At 38.3% G+C, this 15,403-nt stretch overlaps 1 protein-coding gene across 1 annotated transcript in view; it reads right to left on the reverse strand.

The window, feature by feature from the left end:
• The window catches only part of LOC149787296 (uncharacterized), a 134,084-nt gene that overhangs the window by 32,515 nt on the left and 86,166 nt on the right, over positions 1 to 15,403 (reverse strand). The window contains exons 16-17 of the mRNA XM_089977835.1: positions 9,068 to 9,226; positions 3,635 to 3,818 (exon numbers count right to left, since the gene is read on the reverse strand). Of these exons, the coding sequence (XP_089833961.1) occupies positions 3,635 to 3,818; positions 9,068 to 9,226 (343 nt within the window). The remainder of the gene's footprint in view (positions 1 to 3,634; positions 3,819 to 9,067; positions 9,227 to 15,403) is intronic.

Below are 15,403 nucleotides of genomic sequence, written 5' to 3' on the forward strand. Positions count from 1 at the left end.
GTCAAGCATTCTTTAACTGGAACCCATGCCATATTATACAAGGTAAACAATAAAGATACAAGTCTAAAAATATACCATCAGGACATTTTTTAGCTTTAAACTATGTCTGGCACTGTTGTCATATTTACACTTTGCACAATAAAGCTAACGCTGGGTCTATTCTAGAACTGAAAAGTAACAAGGGAAATTCTCTCCTTCAAAAAAAGGGGCATTTCCTAAATATAGATGGAATTAAACAAAAGAACTGAAGGTAAATCTTGCAAATATGATGGTTGAATTTTCAGTACAATTCTTTCAAAAGCAGCACAAATCCTGAGATCATACAGATTTGAATAAACCATTTAACAATGAAAGTATAAAGTACAAAGACAGTGGCACAGTGAATAATTCTTCCACATTAAAAGTAGATTCCAAATTAATCTCAAACTATAATGTTAAACAGATTTTGAAAATAAATTTCATGTCCATAATTAATAACTGACCTAATCAGAATGCATCCTTTGGGTCATATATTTCTTTAATCAATGAAGTACTAACTGTCTTTGAAATAACAAGACTGCAGAATGTATGCAACAATATAAACAAAAATACATGAAATCTAATGCATGTTAAGTTATTATGTAAATAAATACAGTCAAACCTGCCATAGCAATCACCTGCATATATGGACCCCTGCATATAAAGCAATGTGCCAACATCAATACTGACCAATAAAAACTATATTAAGGATTATGTCTGCACCAGTGACACAGAAACAACAGATATTTTCATTACCATGTATTTGTATTAATTTTTGTTTGGGATACTTGTACTCCTTATGTCATACCAGTCTAATGTAGAACTGAAGAACAAGAATCTGGCCATGGACTGCATGTCAAGTATGTCCCAAGCATTGATAATGGGGGTATTTATTAATCTAGAAATGACGTACATTATACAAGACACCATCAACTTTCCCAATAACTAACCACAGATGCTCATACTGCAGAGATGCTGCCAGGAATGTATCATAAGGTGGGATTTACCCTCTTGTTCCAAAAATAAGGAGGAGGAGGAAATGGCCATGCTTCATTATTTACAAAACACTTCAATATCCATCTCTCTTACCCCTATTAAAATAAAAATCTTTAAAAGATGTTGCCTCTAGTTGTATAAACATTAATCTATTCATTGTTTCTCAGCTTAGTCGGTTTCATATCTGTGTATGAATATTTTCTGTACTGAGAACACCCTTTCACAGCTCACAGGGATTTTTCACAAACATAAGTTCTGCCAATGTCTAACTTTCTTGAATTAGAACTCTATTGACTACCATGCTTGATTTGCTATTCCGTAATGCTGTATTAAGATTTTAAGTAAATTAATGCCATAGTCTGCTTCTTCAAACAGATGTATTTTAATCAAATAAATATCTTCTCAATTTAATTTCATTTTTAGATTCTTATTTATTAGATCTATTGTAACCTGTATATTAGGGCTATATTGCTTTGTAGCAAACGATCCTGCTGGGCTAAATTGTGACTAGAAAAGAAATGAAAAGTGCTCTCTACTTTTAAATTGTTTGTATTTTAATTTGGTAGCTTGTCTGCCTTTCCTACATTTAATCTCGAAATACTGCTGAAATGAGGGGTTGACATCATGACATCTGTTTTAGTCCATCCAGCATGTACATCGGATTCAAATTGAACGCCAATTTTTGGTTCAAAATTACTCATTTAAAATTTTTCCAGCTCCTATAATCTGATATATTTCCTGACTTTAAAAATAAATTGCCTTCATTACTATGATCAGCCAGCACTTGCCAAACTAAATCGTCATCTATAGATGAACAATGCTGGGAATCGGCCATTTTGGGGTCTTCTCGATAGCCCGTATTATAAACACGCCTTTGTAAATCTTCCTTTACGCAAGGTTCAAACACTGACACAATGCTTGTTACGAGGCACAATGTGCCAATCAAATTTAGACTAACAGCCATTCATGTTAAGCTGAAGAAACCAGATATGTCAACAGTTACGACAAAATACACATCACAACAAGCGCTTCAATATTTTTACCATTTATACAAAAACTTTAAGGGTGAATGGCTGAATAAAGTTGTATGCTCTGCAGAGTACAATTTCATATGCATGACTTGAACTTAATTTGCGAGAGTTCTCATGCATCACTGCTTTCCAGAGTGCAAATCCATGCAAATTTTTTGTGAATCATGAGATCATGCATCCTGGAAGCATCTCTGATACTGTATATCTAAGGATAGTCACTAATGCAAGAAATATAGGTCAAGTGACCTATTTTTGGCAGAAGAGTGCTGAGTTCACCCAAGTGCATATTCAAGCAAAGCTACACAACACTGGTGTAAGTAGTGGGCTTGAAATGGAAAAAGATGTATGAAATATAGGTCAATGTGAACTAGTTTTGGTGGAAAGGTGCTGTATCCAGCAAGATACATCAACATATCAAGTTCCATGGCTGTGCAAATACATAAAAACGTTGATGAAACAAAAACCTTAAACAAAATAACTGAAGTGTGAAATATAAGTCAAACTGCCATGCCAAAAAACTTATCACTAATTCTCCTGAATGATTATATCAAAATGGGGTTTTCAATAAAAACTTATGTCATATTGATCCTAAAGGAAAATGGTGCAGATCTGACATACAATATGGCCACTATGGTGGCAATTTTGAAAATTCCATTGTGGTTACTACCACTGTATGTGCAGAAATATTAACATTGGGTTTGCAACAAAAGTCTTTTGATGAGATCTAGCTAGTCCCAAATGAAAATGATGCCAATCTTCCATACAATAGGATTGATATCTGGCTAGTCCCATGTGAAAATGGTTCCAATCTTTCATCCAATATGACTGGCCTGATGGCTATCTTGAAAACCTCGTTATTACAAATGCTTTAGAATGGATGGTCATACTGAGATGGGCTTTTCACCAAAATACTTCCAATGATGTCTACTTGGTCCTAAATGAAAATGATGCTAAGCTTACATCCCATATGACTGCAAGAGCAGGTCATCTGAAAATCTTATCTTTTAAGAATATCAGAAACGGTTTCAACAATCAGCTCTTCAAATAAAATGGTCTCATCTTAGATATAAATTCTTTTTAGCCAGTAGTGTCAATTTCTTTGGTGCACTTATTTACTATATGTACACAAGAAAGGGCTGCTGAAAAACTCTGAGTGAATAATATGCTTATTTTGTGTAAATTTAACTATCTTCCTGTGTTCTCAGTCAGTAACTTTAGTTACTGACTTAGTTATGTCCCTTGAATCACTGCTCTAGTAAAGATGTTACACAAAGTGTATGTTCCATATCCCTGTCTTAAGCAATACTCATTCATTGTTAGTTTTGAACAGGCCTTCTATCTGGCTCATTTTTGTGCTAGATTACAGAAAGCTTTGCAACTTTTTTTTGAAATCTTTACTACTGTAAGTCCTAAACCATTATTTCCTTGCATACCTAACTACATGGACAGGAGATGGATATGAAGGGTCACAATCATGAGGAAAATCATGGATGATGGGAACACATTGCATAATCTTAATTCTAGATATTCAAAGAAATTACATATGCTGTCTTACTTAAGAATAAAAAATACTAACGATACAAATATACCTGAGAAAACAGCTGTTCTAATGTGGGCTGGTCGACAGCCTTTGTTGCTCAGCACCAGGGTTTTGATGATAGGGTGGTCTGGGATCACTGGTCCCACCTCGGTCTTGTAATAGTTTGGGATTGGCAGGGCCTCAGCTTCTTGAACCACCAGCTGGCTTACTCCACCATACCCGGACAGAGGAATCTGTGTATGGATATTTAGTAGTTAATTCAGGCATCAGATTTCATACCAGCAAGCACTGATTACATATAAATTTATTAAAGTAACAGAGTGTCTACAATCATGTATGTATTTGATAGTATACAACACTATTATGTCTTTATTTCTGTTGTACGTGTTAGGAGAAAAGAGAAATTGTGTAATTCCATGGTAATGATAATGAGATAATAGCAAAGGTATTTGTAACCTTGACCACTGCAAATGATCCTGCGACCCTTCCTTGCAAAGCATGCTTTTTCCTAAGTCATTCCTGAATTCTAAATCAAATGGTGCTGAAGAAACAAGTGTTGACAAACAAAAAAATAATCAACAAATTTATTAAAAAGCTTATAATCCTAATGAAGAAGAATTTAAACTTAAAATAAGAGAGAATGAAAAAGAGGTATTCTATTTGATTATGAATTTTGCCAATGCAAGTGTCTAAATCTAATGCAACAGCATCTATTTATGATTGACTCTACACTTAAATAACTTAAACATTAAACTATTGGTCATTTTGATATGATGACAGTACAAGTTTCATTAATTTAACAAGTGTACTGTGAACAGCGCACACACATGCACATACTCACAATCACACACACAGAGTTGTCTATGGACATTACTGGCTTATGGGTCTCAGTGCCCCTCACCTTTAGTCAAGGAATGCCACTGGAACTAAACTGACTGCAAAAACCATTATTTTCTTAACAGACATACCAAGACCTAAAACTTTTGACCCTAATCTGTCACTTTCTTTTTGCCTTAAATGCATGCCATCCACAAAATTTGTAATGGAATTTAAACTTATTACTAAACAAAAGCTGCTGTGAAAAATGAAGTTCTTTTTTGGGGCGATTAAACCACAATTTTAATTAATATTTACCTGCTACTATTACATGGCTGTACTTTTTCATGATTCATAGACTCCCTACCAATCTAATTATTCCTTCCTCCAATTAGTACTGGATGACCAGAATTGAAACGAACAAGATCAAAGTCTGACTACCATGTAAACAGCCAAAATATGGAATTCTATCCTCCTTTGACTTGGACGTACAGTACAGAACACCATAACAGGGTGGGAGGAAATTTTTGCAATATTAGTAAGCAAGTATTACATGATTAAAATAAGTTTTAATCACAATCCCAACAAAAACAACATTTAATAGAAGTAATACAATACCTTCTACTATTGCATAGCTAAATTTATCAGTTAGGAGGAAGGCTGATAGCTTCAATAACGCTGGTATTAAAAACTACAGTACGTGCCCTTAAGGTAGGGGTGTTCACTACTGTACACTGGTAGAAGATTGTGCCACTTGTGCCATTACTAATAGACAAAACAAAAGCATGTCTTTGGTCTGATGTGGCAAAGAGTTAAGGTACTATTATACCACCAGAATGCAGCTCTCACAACATCATCCACTTCGCATGTTTTAATTTTCATAGAAGAAAGGTCCCACTCAGTGAGGAACTGATAAGTTCTCTTGAAAAGGAGAATAATCCACCTGGAAAAGGTAGAAACTGAAATATCAGAGGAACCTTTAATAATTGAGAAGAAATGTTTCAGTCCTTTCTTCTAGATTAAGATGAAACCAAATAGAGCATTAAGGCCATAACTGGGCAAAGGAACCTACTCTGATCCAGTATAGATACGACTGAGACTTGGTATCTCAAAAGTGAGTGGGGTGACTGAGACTTGGTATCTCAATAGGGAGTGGGGTGATTGAGACTGGGTATCTCAATAGGGAGTGGGGTGACTGAGACTTGGTATCTCAATAGGGAGTGGGGTGATTGAGACTGGGTATCTCAATAGGGAGTGGGGTGACTGAGACTTGGTATCTCAAAAGTGAGTGGGGTGACTGAGACTTGGTATCTCAATAGGGAGTTGGGGGTGATGAAGACTTGGTATCTCAATGGGGAGTGGGGTGACTGAGACTGGGTATCTATAAGGAGTGGGGTGATTGAGACTGGGTATCTCAATAGGGAGTGGGGCAACTGAAGATAACTGATTCTTAGCCAGAAGCCTAAGTTGACAAAGAAGTGAAATTGAATCATAATAACCATTAAACTGTAAAACAATTTTTTTTCTATAGAAAAAGCACGAAAATCACTAATTCTCATCTGTCATGTTAAAGACAGCAGGAAAACCATCTTAATGGTTATGTTCTCAAAGGCAGTTTCACTCAATGGTTCATACAAGGGCTTTGAATATGCCAAATAATGCACAAATGATTCCATCTAGGTATTAGTGAACTTGAGAGTGTTAGAAAGGGCTGCCCAATAACCCTTAATAGTGGATACCAATCATTCTCTTCCCTCAGAAATAAACAGAATACAATTTGCAATTGTGCTCAAGTGGTACAACTAGGATCAAGTCATTTCTTACTACACCAGTTGCCCACTTTGCGGCATAGACCTTAAAAGTAGATTGCCTCCTAGCAAGGATGATACATTTTGCAAACCTCGTATGAAACTTGTCCTGATCAATTGAGATGAGTCATGTTAAAAGATGGAGAGACCCCCTGTGCTTAACCAGCAGGTCCCTCCTCTGTGTAAATCTCCTGAGCTCATCTATTAAAAAGTTTAAGTAGGTCATTAAATCATGACTATTGAGACCACAGGGAGGCCACCAGGAGGAGCTGAGCAGCGGAGATCCTGTGAAACCATTCTGAAAGGTAGGAAGATGTACACTGAAAGGTAAGAAGGTGTACATTGAAAGGTAGGAAGGTGTACACTGAAAGGTAGGAAGATGTACACTCGAAAGTAGGAAGGTGTACACTGAAAGGCAGTAAGATGTACCCTGAAAGGTAGTAAGATGTACAATGAAATGAAGCAAGGTGTACACTGAAAGGTAGCAAGGTGTACACTGAAAAGTAGCAAGGTGTATATGGAAGGTGTACACTAAAAGGTATGAAGGGTGTACACAAACAGACCACCATGCAATGATGCCATATGAGGTTTACACACCAGGTAGGGATAGGAAACACTGACTACATTTCCAACTTGCTTACATTAAAGGTCATGTCTTTCAGTTATCAACATCCATGATGAATTATGTCCTCTGGCTCTAGCTGAGCATCCCAATCTGAATATGATGTGCCAATGTACAGCAAGGAGTTGGGGGATGGGTGGGTGGGTGATTTAGCCACCAACTCAGCAGAATCTGAGCTGATATGGAATCCTTGTGCTGTCTCAGGCTTGCTAGAAGCAGGAACTGGAGAGGGTGCAAGTAAAGTCTTCCTGGAAGAACCAAGTCTGTATCCTTTTTCCGAGTCCTCAAGAATAAGAGGCAAAGACATGTGGATGATGAGGTCTTTGCCAGAAGTGCTATCATTAGGGACAGGATTTTGCATAAAAGTTCTGGGGCAAAGACATGGTCAAATAGAAAGGCTCAAAAATTGATGTAACTCCTGGTCAAGACAAAATCAGAGGTATCGCCCTTGATGCTTGACCAAACTCCTGAAAATCAAAAAGCCAGCCAAGCAACTACTGGGATAGCAGAAAGAGAGAAGGGTCTTTCATCCTCTCCCTATTTCTGGAGTGACTTTCAGCCAAGTTCTATGTCTTATGTGTGATTACTTTCAGCCAAGTCCCATGTCTCATGTGTGGTGACTTTCAGCCAAGTCCCATGTCTCATGTGTGGTGATATTCAGCCAAGTCCCATGTCTCATGTGTGGTGATATTCAGCCAAGTCCCATGTCTCATGTGTGGTGACTTTCAGCCAAGTCCCATGTCTCATCAGACAAAAGACAACAAATGAGACAACTGCTGTATGTGCACACCTGTGCATGCAAAGAAAGTGGGTTGAGTGTCCCATGGAACTTTCTTGTGCCCACACCTTTTGACATTATACTTTGGGAAAAATATACAAAATCCAGAACAAACTAAGTGTAGATGACACTTACTCTAGCACCAGAACAATGAAAGGAATACAATTTAATTAATCACTAGGCTACACAAAAACCTCTCTAAAATTGACATAAGGACACAGATAACACAGATATTGCAAGGAATGGGGAAATTACCACTTTATTGACACAAGATAGTGGATGGAATGCTATAAAATACATTTTAAATGAAGGCAAATTTCAATGAGCAATATAACACACATGATGTTGTTGTTGTTGCTGTGGGGTTTAATGCCATTTTTCAGTACACGATAGGCTCTGCATGGCGGCCACTATCAATGGTGGAGGAAGAACCCTGGAAAACCCTGGGAAGAACCACCGACCCATGAGAAGCTACTGGCAAGCTTTCTCACATACCCACATTGGCCAAATCCTAGACTTGAACCCATGCAGACGGAGGTGATATGGCAGTGATCTGTAACGGAGTGCACTTTAGACCACTCGGGGCCCCTAACTCACATGCAATTCATGTCATCCAAGGAAACAGTGGATAGTAGCTGTGATACTGAAGTCAGACTGTACTCTTGATTTTTTTCAATTCTGGAGGAAGAAATAATTCAGCTTGAGTCTCTAAAAAGGAATACAGTGCAATAATATCAGCTACTGTATCACTGCTATTAAAACCCATTTTTCTTCAAGTCATAAATAACTTGACCTTTTGATCCCATAATTGACTTTTAATCGTAAGTGCAAGCCCTTCATAAACTTTGGTCATAGTACAAGGCCTAGAACTAACATTATGATGAGAAAACCAATTTTATTCTTTCAGTCACAGTGACTTTCACCTTCTTACCCAACGCATAAGCCACGCACAAATTTTGGTGAAGGTACACAGAAGAGAACTAAAATTTTTATGCAAAAACCAAGTTATTTTTCAGTCACAATGACCTTCAAATTTGACCATTAAATTCCTGACATCTTGTTCCTTAATCCAAGTGCAAGTCATCCAGAATGCTGTCCACAAATCTGACCTCCCCCAATCAATAGGCTTCTCTATTCTTCAAGTTCAAGCCAACCATAAAGTTTGGTCAAGGTCTTCTGATATAAGACTTATATTACTGGGAGTGACCTTGACCTTTAACCTTTTACCACAAAGGTAAAGGCTTCTTCCTTACCGTAACTGCAAGTCATCCACAAGGTTGGTAAAGGTTGATATTGTAAAATTAATATTATTGGGCCAAAACCGAAAATGACAACAGATGGATGGATGTACAGACTGAAGGAGGTCATATCATCACATGATCTGTCTTTTGACAGGTGTATAAAAAGCAATGTTACATTGTGACAAAGGTCAGATTGAGTCTTTACTGAAATACATACCACTAATTTAAAGGGAGCTGCTTTTGGTTTGAGCAGCAGCTTTGCCCTTTGAACAGCTTCAGCTGATGGAATATACACAAGTCTCACTTCCTTTGTCTGTCCTGGAGGCAAAACCAACTCTTCTAAGCGACTTAGCAATTCTCCCTTATCATTTCTAATCTGAAAGTAAAGTCATAGAGTAAGTCAAATAAAAATATACAGTGTTACCTTGCTCTAATGATAGTGTTTGGAACCAGCAGAGTTGTCAAATTAATGCAGTATTCTATAAACATCTACACCTTTTTTGCAGTCTATAAAGGCTGCATTTAATGCTAAGAAATTTGCAAGTGTTTTGTGGAATGCAGCATCTCACCTGTAAATGACTTTAAGATAACTTTACCTTCTGCTTACAAAGGAAAGAGAGAAACTCCTAGCTTATTAAGGTAAAATTTTAGACATGTGTTATTATTATCATTAAGTTTCAAATAAATACAGCAACTTAAGCATCTCCCTCACTAACTTGCAAGCAATGGGATCCATTAACAAAGACCACAACATAAGGGAAACAAATTTTGGTTAACATTTGATGGTGGAGGGCAGTGCTAGCAATTTTCATTGATATATGAGAATTTTAATGGATGTTAAATCATTTGAAGTCAAGTAAAGTTACTATATTGATGACAGATGTCTGACAAGCAGTACTTAAATTCAACATCAATAAAGTCTGAGTTGTCTCCCATTCAGTGTGAAACCATGTGTATCTATCGGAAGCAGACACAAATGAACTAAAGCCTCATAGGTCATAAACCATGTTCAAAAATGCATCAATATTTTGGCACAAGTCAACTACTTAAGATATATGTTCACAAAAACACATGGAAATGACTGAATACTACTCCATGTTGACTACTAATAAACATAGTATTGGAATATCTTGGAACATTTTATCAGCATTTCAAACACATAAATAAGTAGGCAATAAATGACAACGATCAGAAAAATGTACATTTCATTAGAATCTGAAAGTTGTCTTTATAATGTATCAAGTCACAGATTAGCCACAGTAAAAAATGTAGGGGTTGTCTCAATCTGATTTAACAAGAGATATTGCTGATCCACACACAAGTATAACTTTGACATAGAAACCTTTCATACAATGTAAACGGCTGGAGACAATGAACCAGTTAATTAGCTTGTGTCACCATGTCAATTAACTTCTTGACAGCTGTCAGAATAATGCTTGCTTTGCCACTACGTAAACACTTAACATTTTCACGAAAATGCTCAATGGCATCGCTGTGAGAGCTGACTGACCATTTTCATATTTGAATAGATGAAGGCATATCACATTCATAAAGATTATATTACAACCCAATTTATGGATAAAATTAAAACATAAATTTCATATAAAAACTACATTAATTGGTATTTATTTCATACTGTATTATTGTAAGGGATTTTTGTTCATCAATATTTTGTCAAATATTGTTAATTACTGTGAAACTTTTTCAGGATCATTTTTCCAAAACATGATTTCTCATTCAAATTTGTAAATTTCTTGATGATTATTTCAAATTTCTGTGCACCTGCTGACATTTTTCATGACAAAATGTACAACATATAGAACTTTAAGTGAAGGATTCCAAATGAGATTTTCTTTTAGTGGTAAGCAAATAGAAGCTTATGTTTGTTCTTGCTAAAAGAACAAAGTGTCATACTTGCCCCCACTTCACAAGCAGGTTTGAAAGTATCTGGGCACGCTGAAATGAAGAAGTGGTTGTTGTTGTTGTAGGGTTTAACACCATTTTTCAGCACAAGATAGGCTATACATGGCGGCCAGTATTAATGGTGGAGGAAGAACCCGGGAAAACCCCCAAAAGAACCACCAACCCCCGAGAACCCGAGAAGCTACCAGCAAGCTTTCTCACATACCCACATTGGCCAAATCTGAGACTCAAACCCACGCAGACAGAGGTGAGATGGCAGTGATCCGTAACGGAGAGTACTTGAGACCACTCTGCCACTCGGGGTCCCTTGAAGAAGTTGTGTATGCGCAAGATACTAATTTGCAATCATAATACCTCACAAATCCAGCCTTCCCAGATAACACTTTTAGCTAAGTTACCTGACCACTTAGGTGGCTGTTGGGCAGAGTGATCTCCCCTTGACATAGGTACACTCCCTATATGGCTGTAACTGTGGGGAGGCTGGGAGGGTGTATGTATATTGTATTTGTGTAGGTATTCATGAGGAAGCATATTTTGCTAAAAAAAAAATAGTTTCTTCTTTAAATACCTTACCCAATCATAATACCTAAGGAGAATAGGTAAGAAGTGCAGAGGTACATCCCCTTACCCAGGAGATGCCATATCCAGTCCTCTTTGGTATGTGAGACAGATTCTAGGTAACCTGATTGGAGAGGACTCCATCTATTGGAGAAGCCACAGGTGACCTGTTGGGCCATTGCTATAGGTCCCACCAGGTGGAGTTGATCAATTTGGGATGAAAGATCTTGGAGTTAAAAACCGGAGAATGTGGTCTCCGATCTTCATCCCACCCCAAGGGATGGACAATACCAGTTTCTGGTTGAAGTGGTTGCTTGTGGTCACTGCTATAATCTTGTGAGCCACAATGTGTTACAGTGGTGCAGTGAGGATGAGATGATTCTCTTGTTTTATGTACCACCTTTGGAATCAGAGGCATTGGAGGGTAAGCGTATGTATAGATAGCTAGTTGACTGCCAAGGCTTTGGATTCGTGACTGGTGAGACAATCATTGGGAGCTTGGTATTCCACCTTGTTGCAAACAGGTCCATCAATGGTTGATCCCCTCTGCAAATATCTGATTGAAAACAGAGGGATGGAGGGACCATTTCATTTGTATCAGTTGATAGTTGTGGGACAAAAAATCAGCTAAAATGTTTAGACATCCAGGAATATAATGCATTTGAGCATGAATTTTCTGATGACGACCCCACTTTAGAAAGTCCCACACCAGTATGCAAAGGGCTGGAGACCTGATTTTGCCTTGCAGTTTGAGGTAAGTCACCACTGAAGAGCTATCAGATAGGATGAGGACTCCTTTACCAGTTAAAAATTCATGCCTGTGTGTATGTATATGCATCAAGGCTTTCAATATTTAAGGATATTGATATGTAGGTGCTGGTCCATTGGCTTCTTGAAAAGATGGTAGTAGGTTGCCCCCCCCACTTGCATCTGTAAAGACTGTGATCTATGGTCGTAGTACTTGCAGAGACATACCCGCTGTGAGCCAAGTTAGGTCACTTCATGTCTGCAGATGGTACCTGATATTTCTGGAAATGGGGAGAAGTTGGTCCACTGGCTAACTTTTGGCCTCCACTGCAATAAAAGAATCATTTGTAATGGGTGCATATAAATGCAACCTAGGATGATGAGGTACCCTGCCACATTAAACAAGCCTAGAAGGTGAAGAATTCCCCTTTGCAGAGAGAGATTCCCTTAAAGGTAACAAAGTTACCATGGTCCTGACTTTTTAGGCCTGTTCTTGAGGGAGATGTACTCTTGTTTACGTATGTGTTGAATTCTATACCTAGAAGAACAAATTGTTGAGATCAGGTCAAGGTCATATTTTTCCTTGTTGGTGAGGAAAACCAGATTTGTAAGCAGTTTAACAATGGTTATCATATTGTGTTCTAATATATAACTCACCTAATGCTTTTGCAAGATGTCATCCAGGTAACTTGATGTCTGGTTTATCAGACAAGTGAAGACACAGAGACTGATATGGAGTCCAAATCCGAGCACTCAGAATTGATAAATGTGGTTGTAGGAGAATCATGGAATTTTTTGGAAGCCTTGTGAATAGGGACATGAAGAAATGCATCTTTTAAGTCCAAACTGATTGCCAAGTCTCCCTATCGAATGACATTCAAAATGCAACATGGTGTTTCCATCAAGAACCAGGGAGTGTGAACGAATTCAGATGGCTTAGGTTGATGACAGTGCGCAGAATGCTTTTTGCCTTTGGGTACACGTTTAGGAAAAATTCTGGGGAATTTATATTCTGAATGATTTCTACCACCCTTTTCTGGAGATCATTTATTTCTTGCTGCAAAGTGGTGGTTTTGAATGGGTCTGTTGGAATGTTGGTGGCTGATGGGACTCTGGACAGTTGTTGTTGCTGTTGTTCTAGGGTTTAACGCCATTTTTCAGCTCAGGATAGGCTATACACGGCGGCCAGTATAACTGGTGGAGGAAGAACCTTGGAAAACCCAGGGAAGAACCACTGACCCACGAGAAGCTACTGGCAGGCTTTCCCACGTACCCACGCTAGCCGAGCCTTGGACTCAAAGCCACGCAGACAGAGGTGAGATGGCAGTGATCTGGAACGGTGAGCACTTTAGACCACTCGGCCACTTGGAGCCCCAACTCTGGACAGAGGAAGAGGTGTTTTGAAGCTGAAGTAGAGTCCATCTTAAACCACCAATTGGGTCCACTGATCATTGTGGCAAATTTTGTCCCATTCAGCTGCAAAGAATTGAATCCTTCTTCCAACTGGGACTTGTGGCTATGGCAGTAAGGAGATGTCATTTTTGTGTAGAGAATCTCTGGCATAAGCGATCACTGTTTCAGTCTTTTGTCCACTTTGGTTCATGAGCACTGGTTTTCGATGAGAGGATCTATGACAGGACAGCTTGTCGGAGGTTTGTGTTTGAGCTGTGCCATTTGGTTCCTTTTGTTGATTTCCTAAAGTCCCTCTATGGGTTATGAAGTTGAGAGAAAATTTATCTCCTTAGAGGAGTGTTTGTGTACTTTGTCGATCTGGCCTTTAAAATGCAGATTTGAGGATAATAGTTGTGATTGCAGCTTGGCCTTAAGATGATCCTTAAGGAAGGTGGCGGTGGAGAGCAGTGCATCTCATTCCAAATCTGCAGCTGCTGTGACTGCATTGTGACATTGGTTAAGTATGTCGAGCAATTTAATTCAAGACCCAGGCCATTCTGAAGACTGACTCCTATGCCTGTATTGTGGAATTTGGAGTAAGCGAAGATGAGCTCTGTTGGAGGATGGCCATTGATACCAAGTCCAATATAGAGTCCATGGCTACCACAATACAGACTAATAGATGAGTGTCACTGAAAGATGTTCAATCCATACAAATAGAGTATTGTTTTGCCATCCCCAAAGCTGTGATGCCAGGTCAACTGTTGTATGGCAATAGCAGAACTGTTGATGAAAATTTGATAGAGGCGCTTTTAAGACAAAGTGATAGTCGATATTGGGATCTTGTCATTGATGATGTAAACAGTTAAAAATGTATGTGATTCTGCTAGACTGCAGAAGTAATTTGAAGTTGGATTCCTTTTCATGATAAGATCAACTGATGTTGGACCTCTGGTCCAGGAGGTTGATAGGGTAGGAGGAGGAGGAGGAAGGCAGAACTCCAGAGGTAAAAGAAGGAAAACTTCTTCAATCAAAGCTCTGAAGGCAGAGTCTTCCTGTGACATGGTATGGTCAAGAAGTGATGAAGGAGCCTGAGAACAAACATAATCTTTCCCTGCATTGAGTTGCTTGAAAAGGAGCTGGCGAGGTGTCAAGGTTCACTGTGACAAAACTCTTAAATACCCTAAAGTTCAAACATTGATTTCCAATTGGTCACTGATTAACGAGCCCCTTCTAGTGTCCAAGGTTTGAGAGAACTGAGAAGTGACATCTGTCACAAATTGATCCTGGCATCATAAATAGAGGCCAAATGTGGTTTAGACTGGTCTATAATTGCATGTATACAAAGGGTTTGACAGACTGGATGACAGATCGACTTCAGTTAACTAACCGTGTATGTGTTGAGGTCTCTGTCCCTGAAGATCCCTTGTAGCAGGACTAGGCTGGTCAAAATGGATTGGCCATGCTTGTATGGAGGACGTTGCCTGAGTCTTAAGTTGGTTTAGCTGAATAAATTGTTCGGGGTGGGGGTGGGGATAAATTGTTTTCTATTGATTTTTTTTATTGCACAAAAGGGAACACTGTAATACTTTTTAAGGAATGGCACTTTTGTGCAACATTTCAACAACAAGAAGGTCAAACAACTACTGAAAATAAAACTTCATCAGGCAAAATATGTGTATCCTAAAAGCTCAAATTAGACTTTTCTTTTCTGCCCTGTTATTTACCAGAAACGGGTCCTTAAAAATCTATTTTACTTGTATTTCAAGGAACAAAAGAATAACTTTTACAGTTACATTGGTGTGATAAGTGGACAAAGGGCACTTTATTCAAATCATGCTCCTCACAGCTCACTCATTTAGAATCTATCACTGCTATTAAAATGTTTTGACCCATATGTTGTCTGAGCCTTGGTTTTTCTCCATGTTATTGG

The sequence above is a fragment of the Sinohyriopsis cumingii genome, chromosome 12 (genome assembly GCF_028554795.1).
Source record: "Sinohyriopsis cumingii isolate HCF-2022 chromosome 12, ASM2855479v2, whole genome shotgun sequence".
In the NCBI taxonomy this organism is placed as follows: domain Eukaryota; kingdom Metazoa; phylum Mollusca; class Bivalvia; order Unionida; family Unionidae; genus Sinohyriopsis; species Sinohyriopsis cumingii.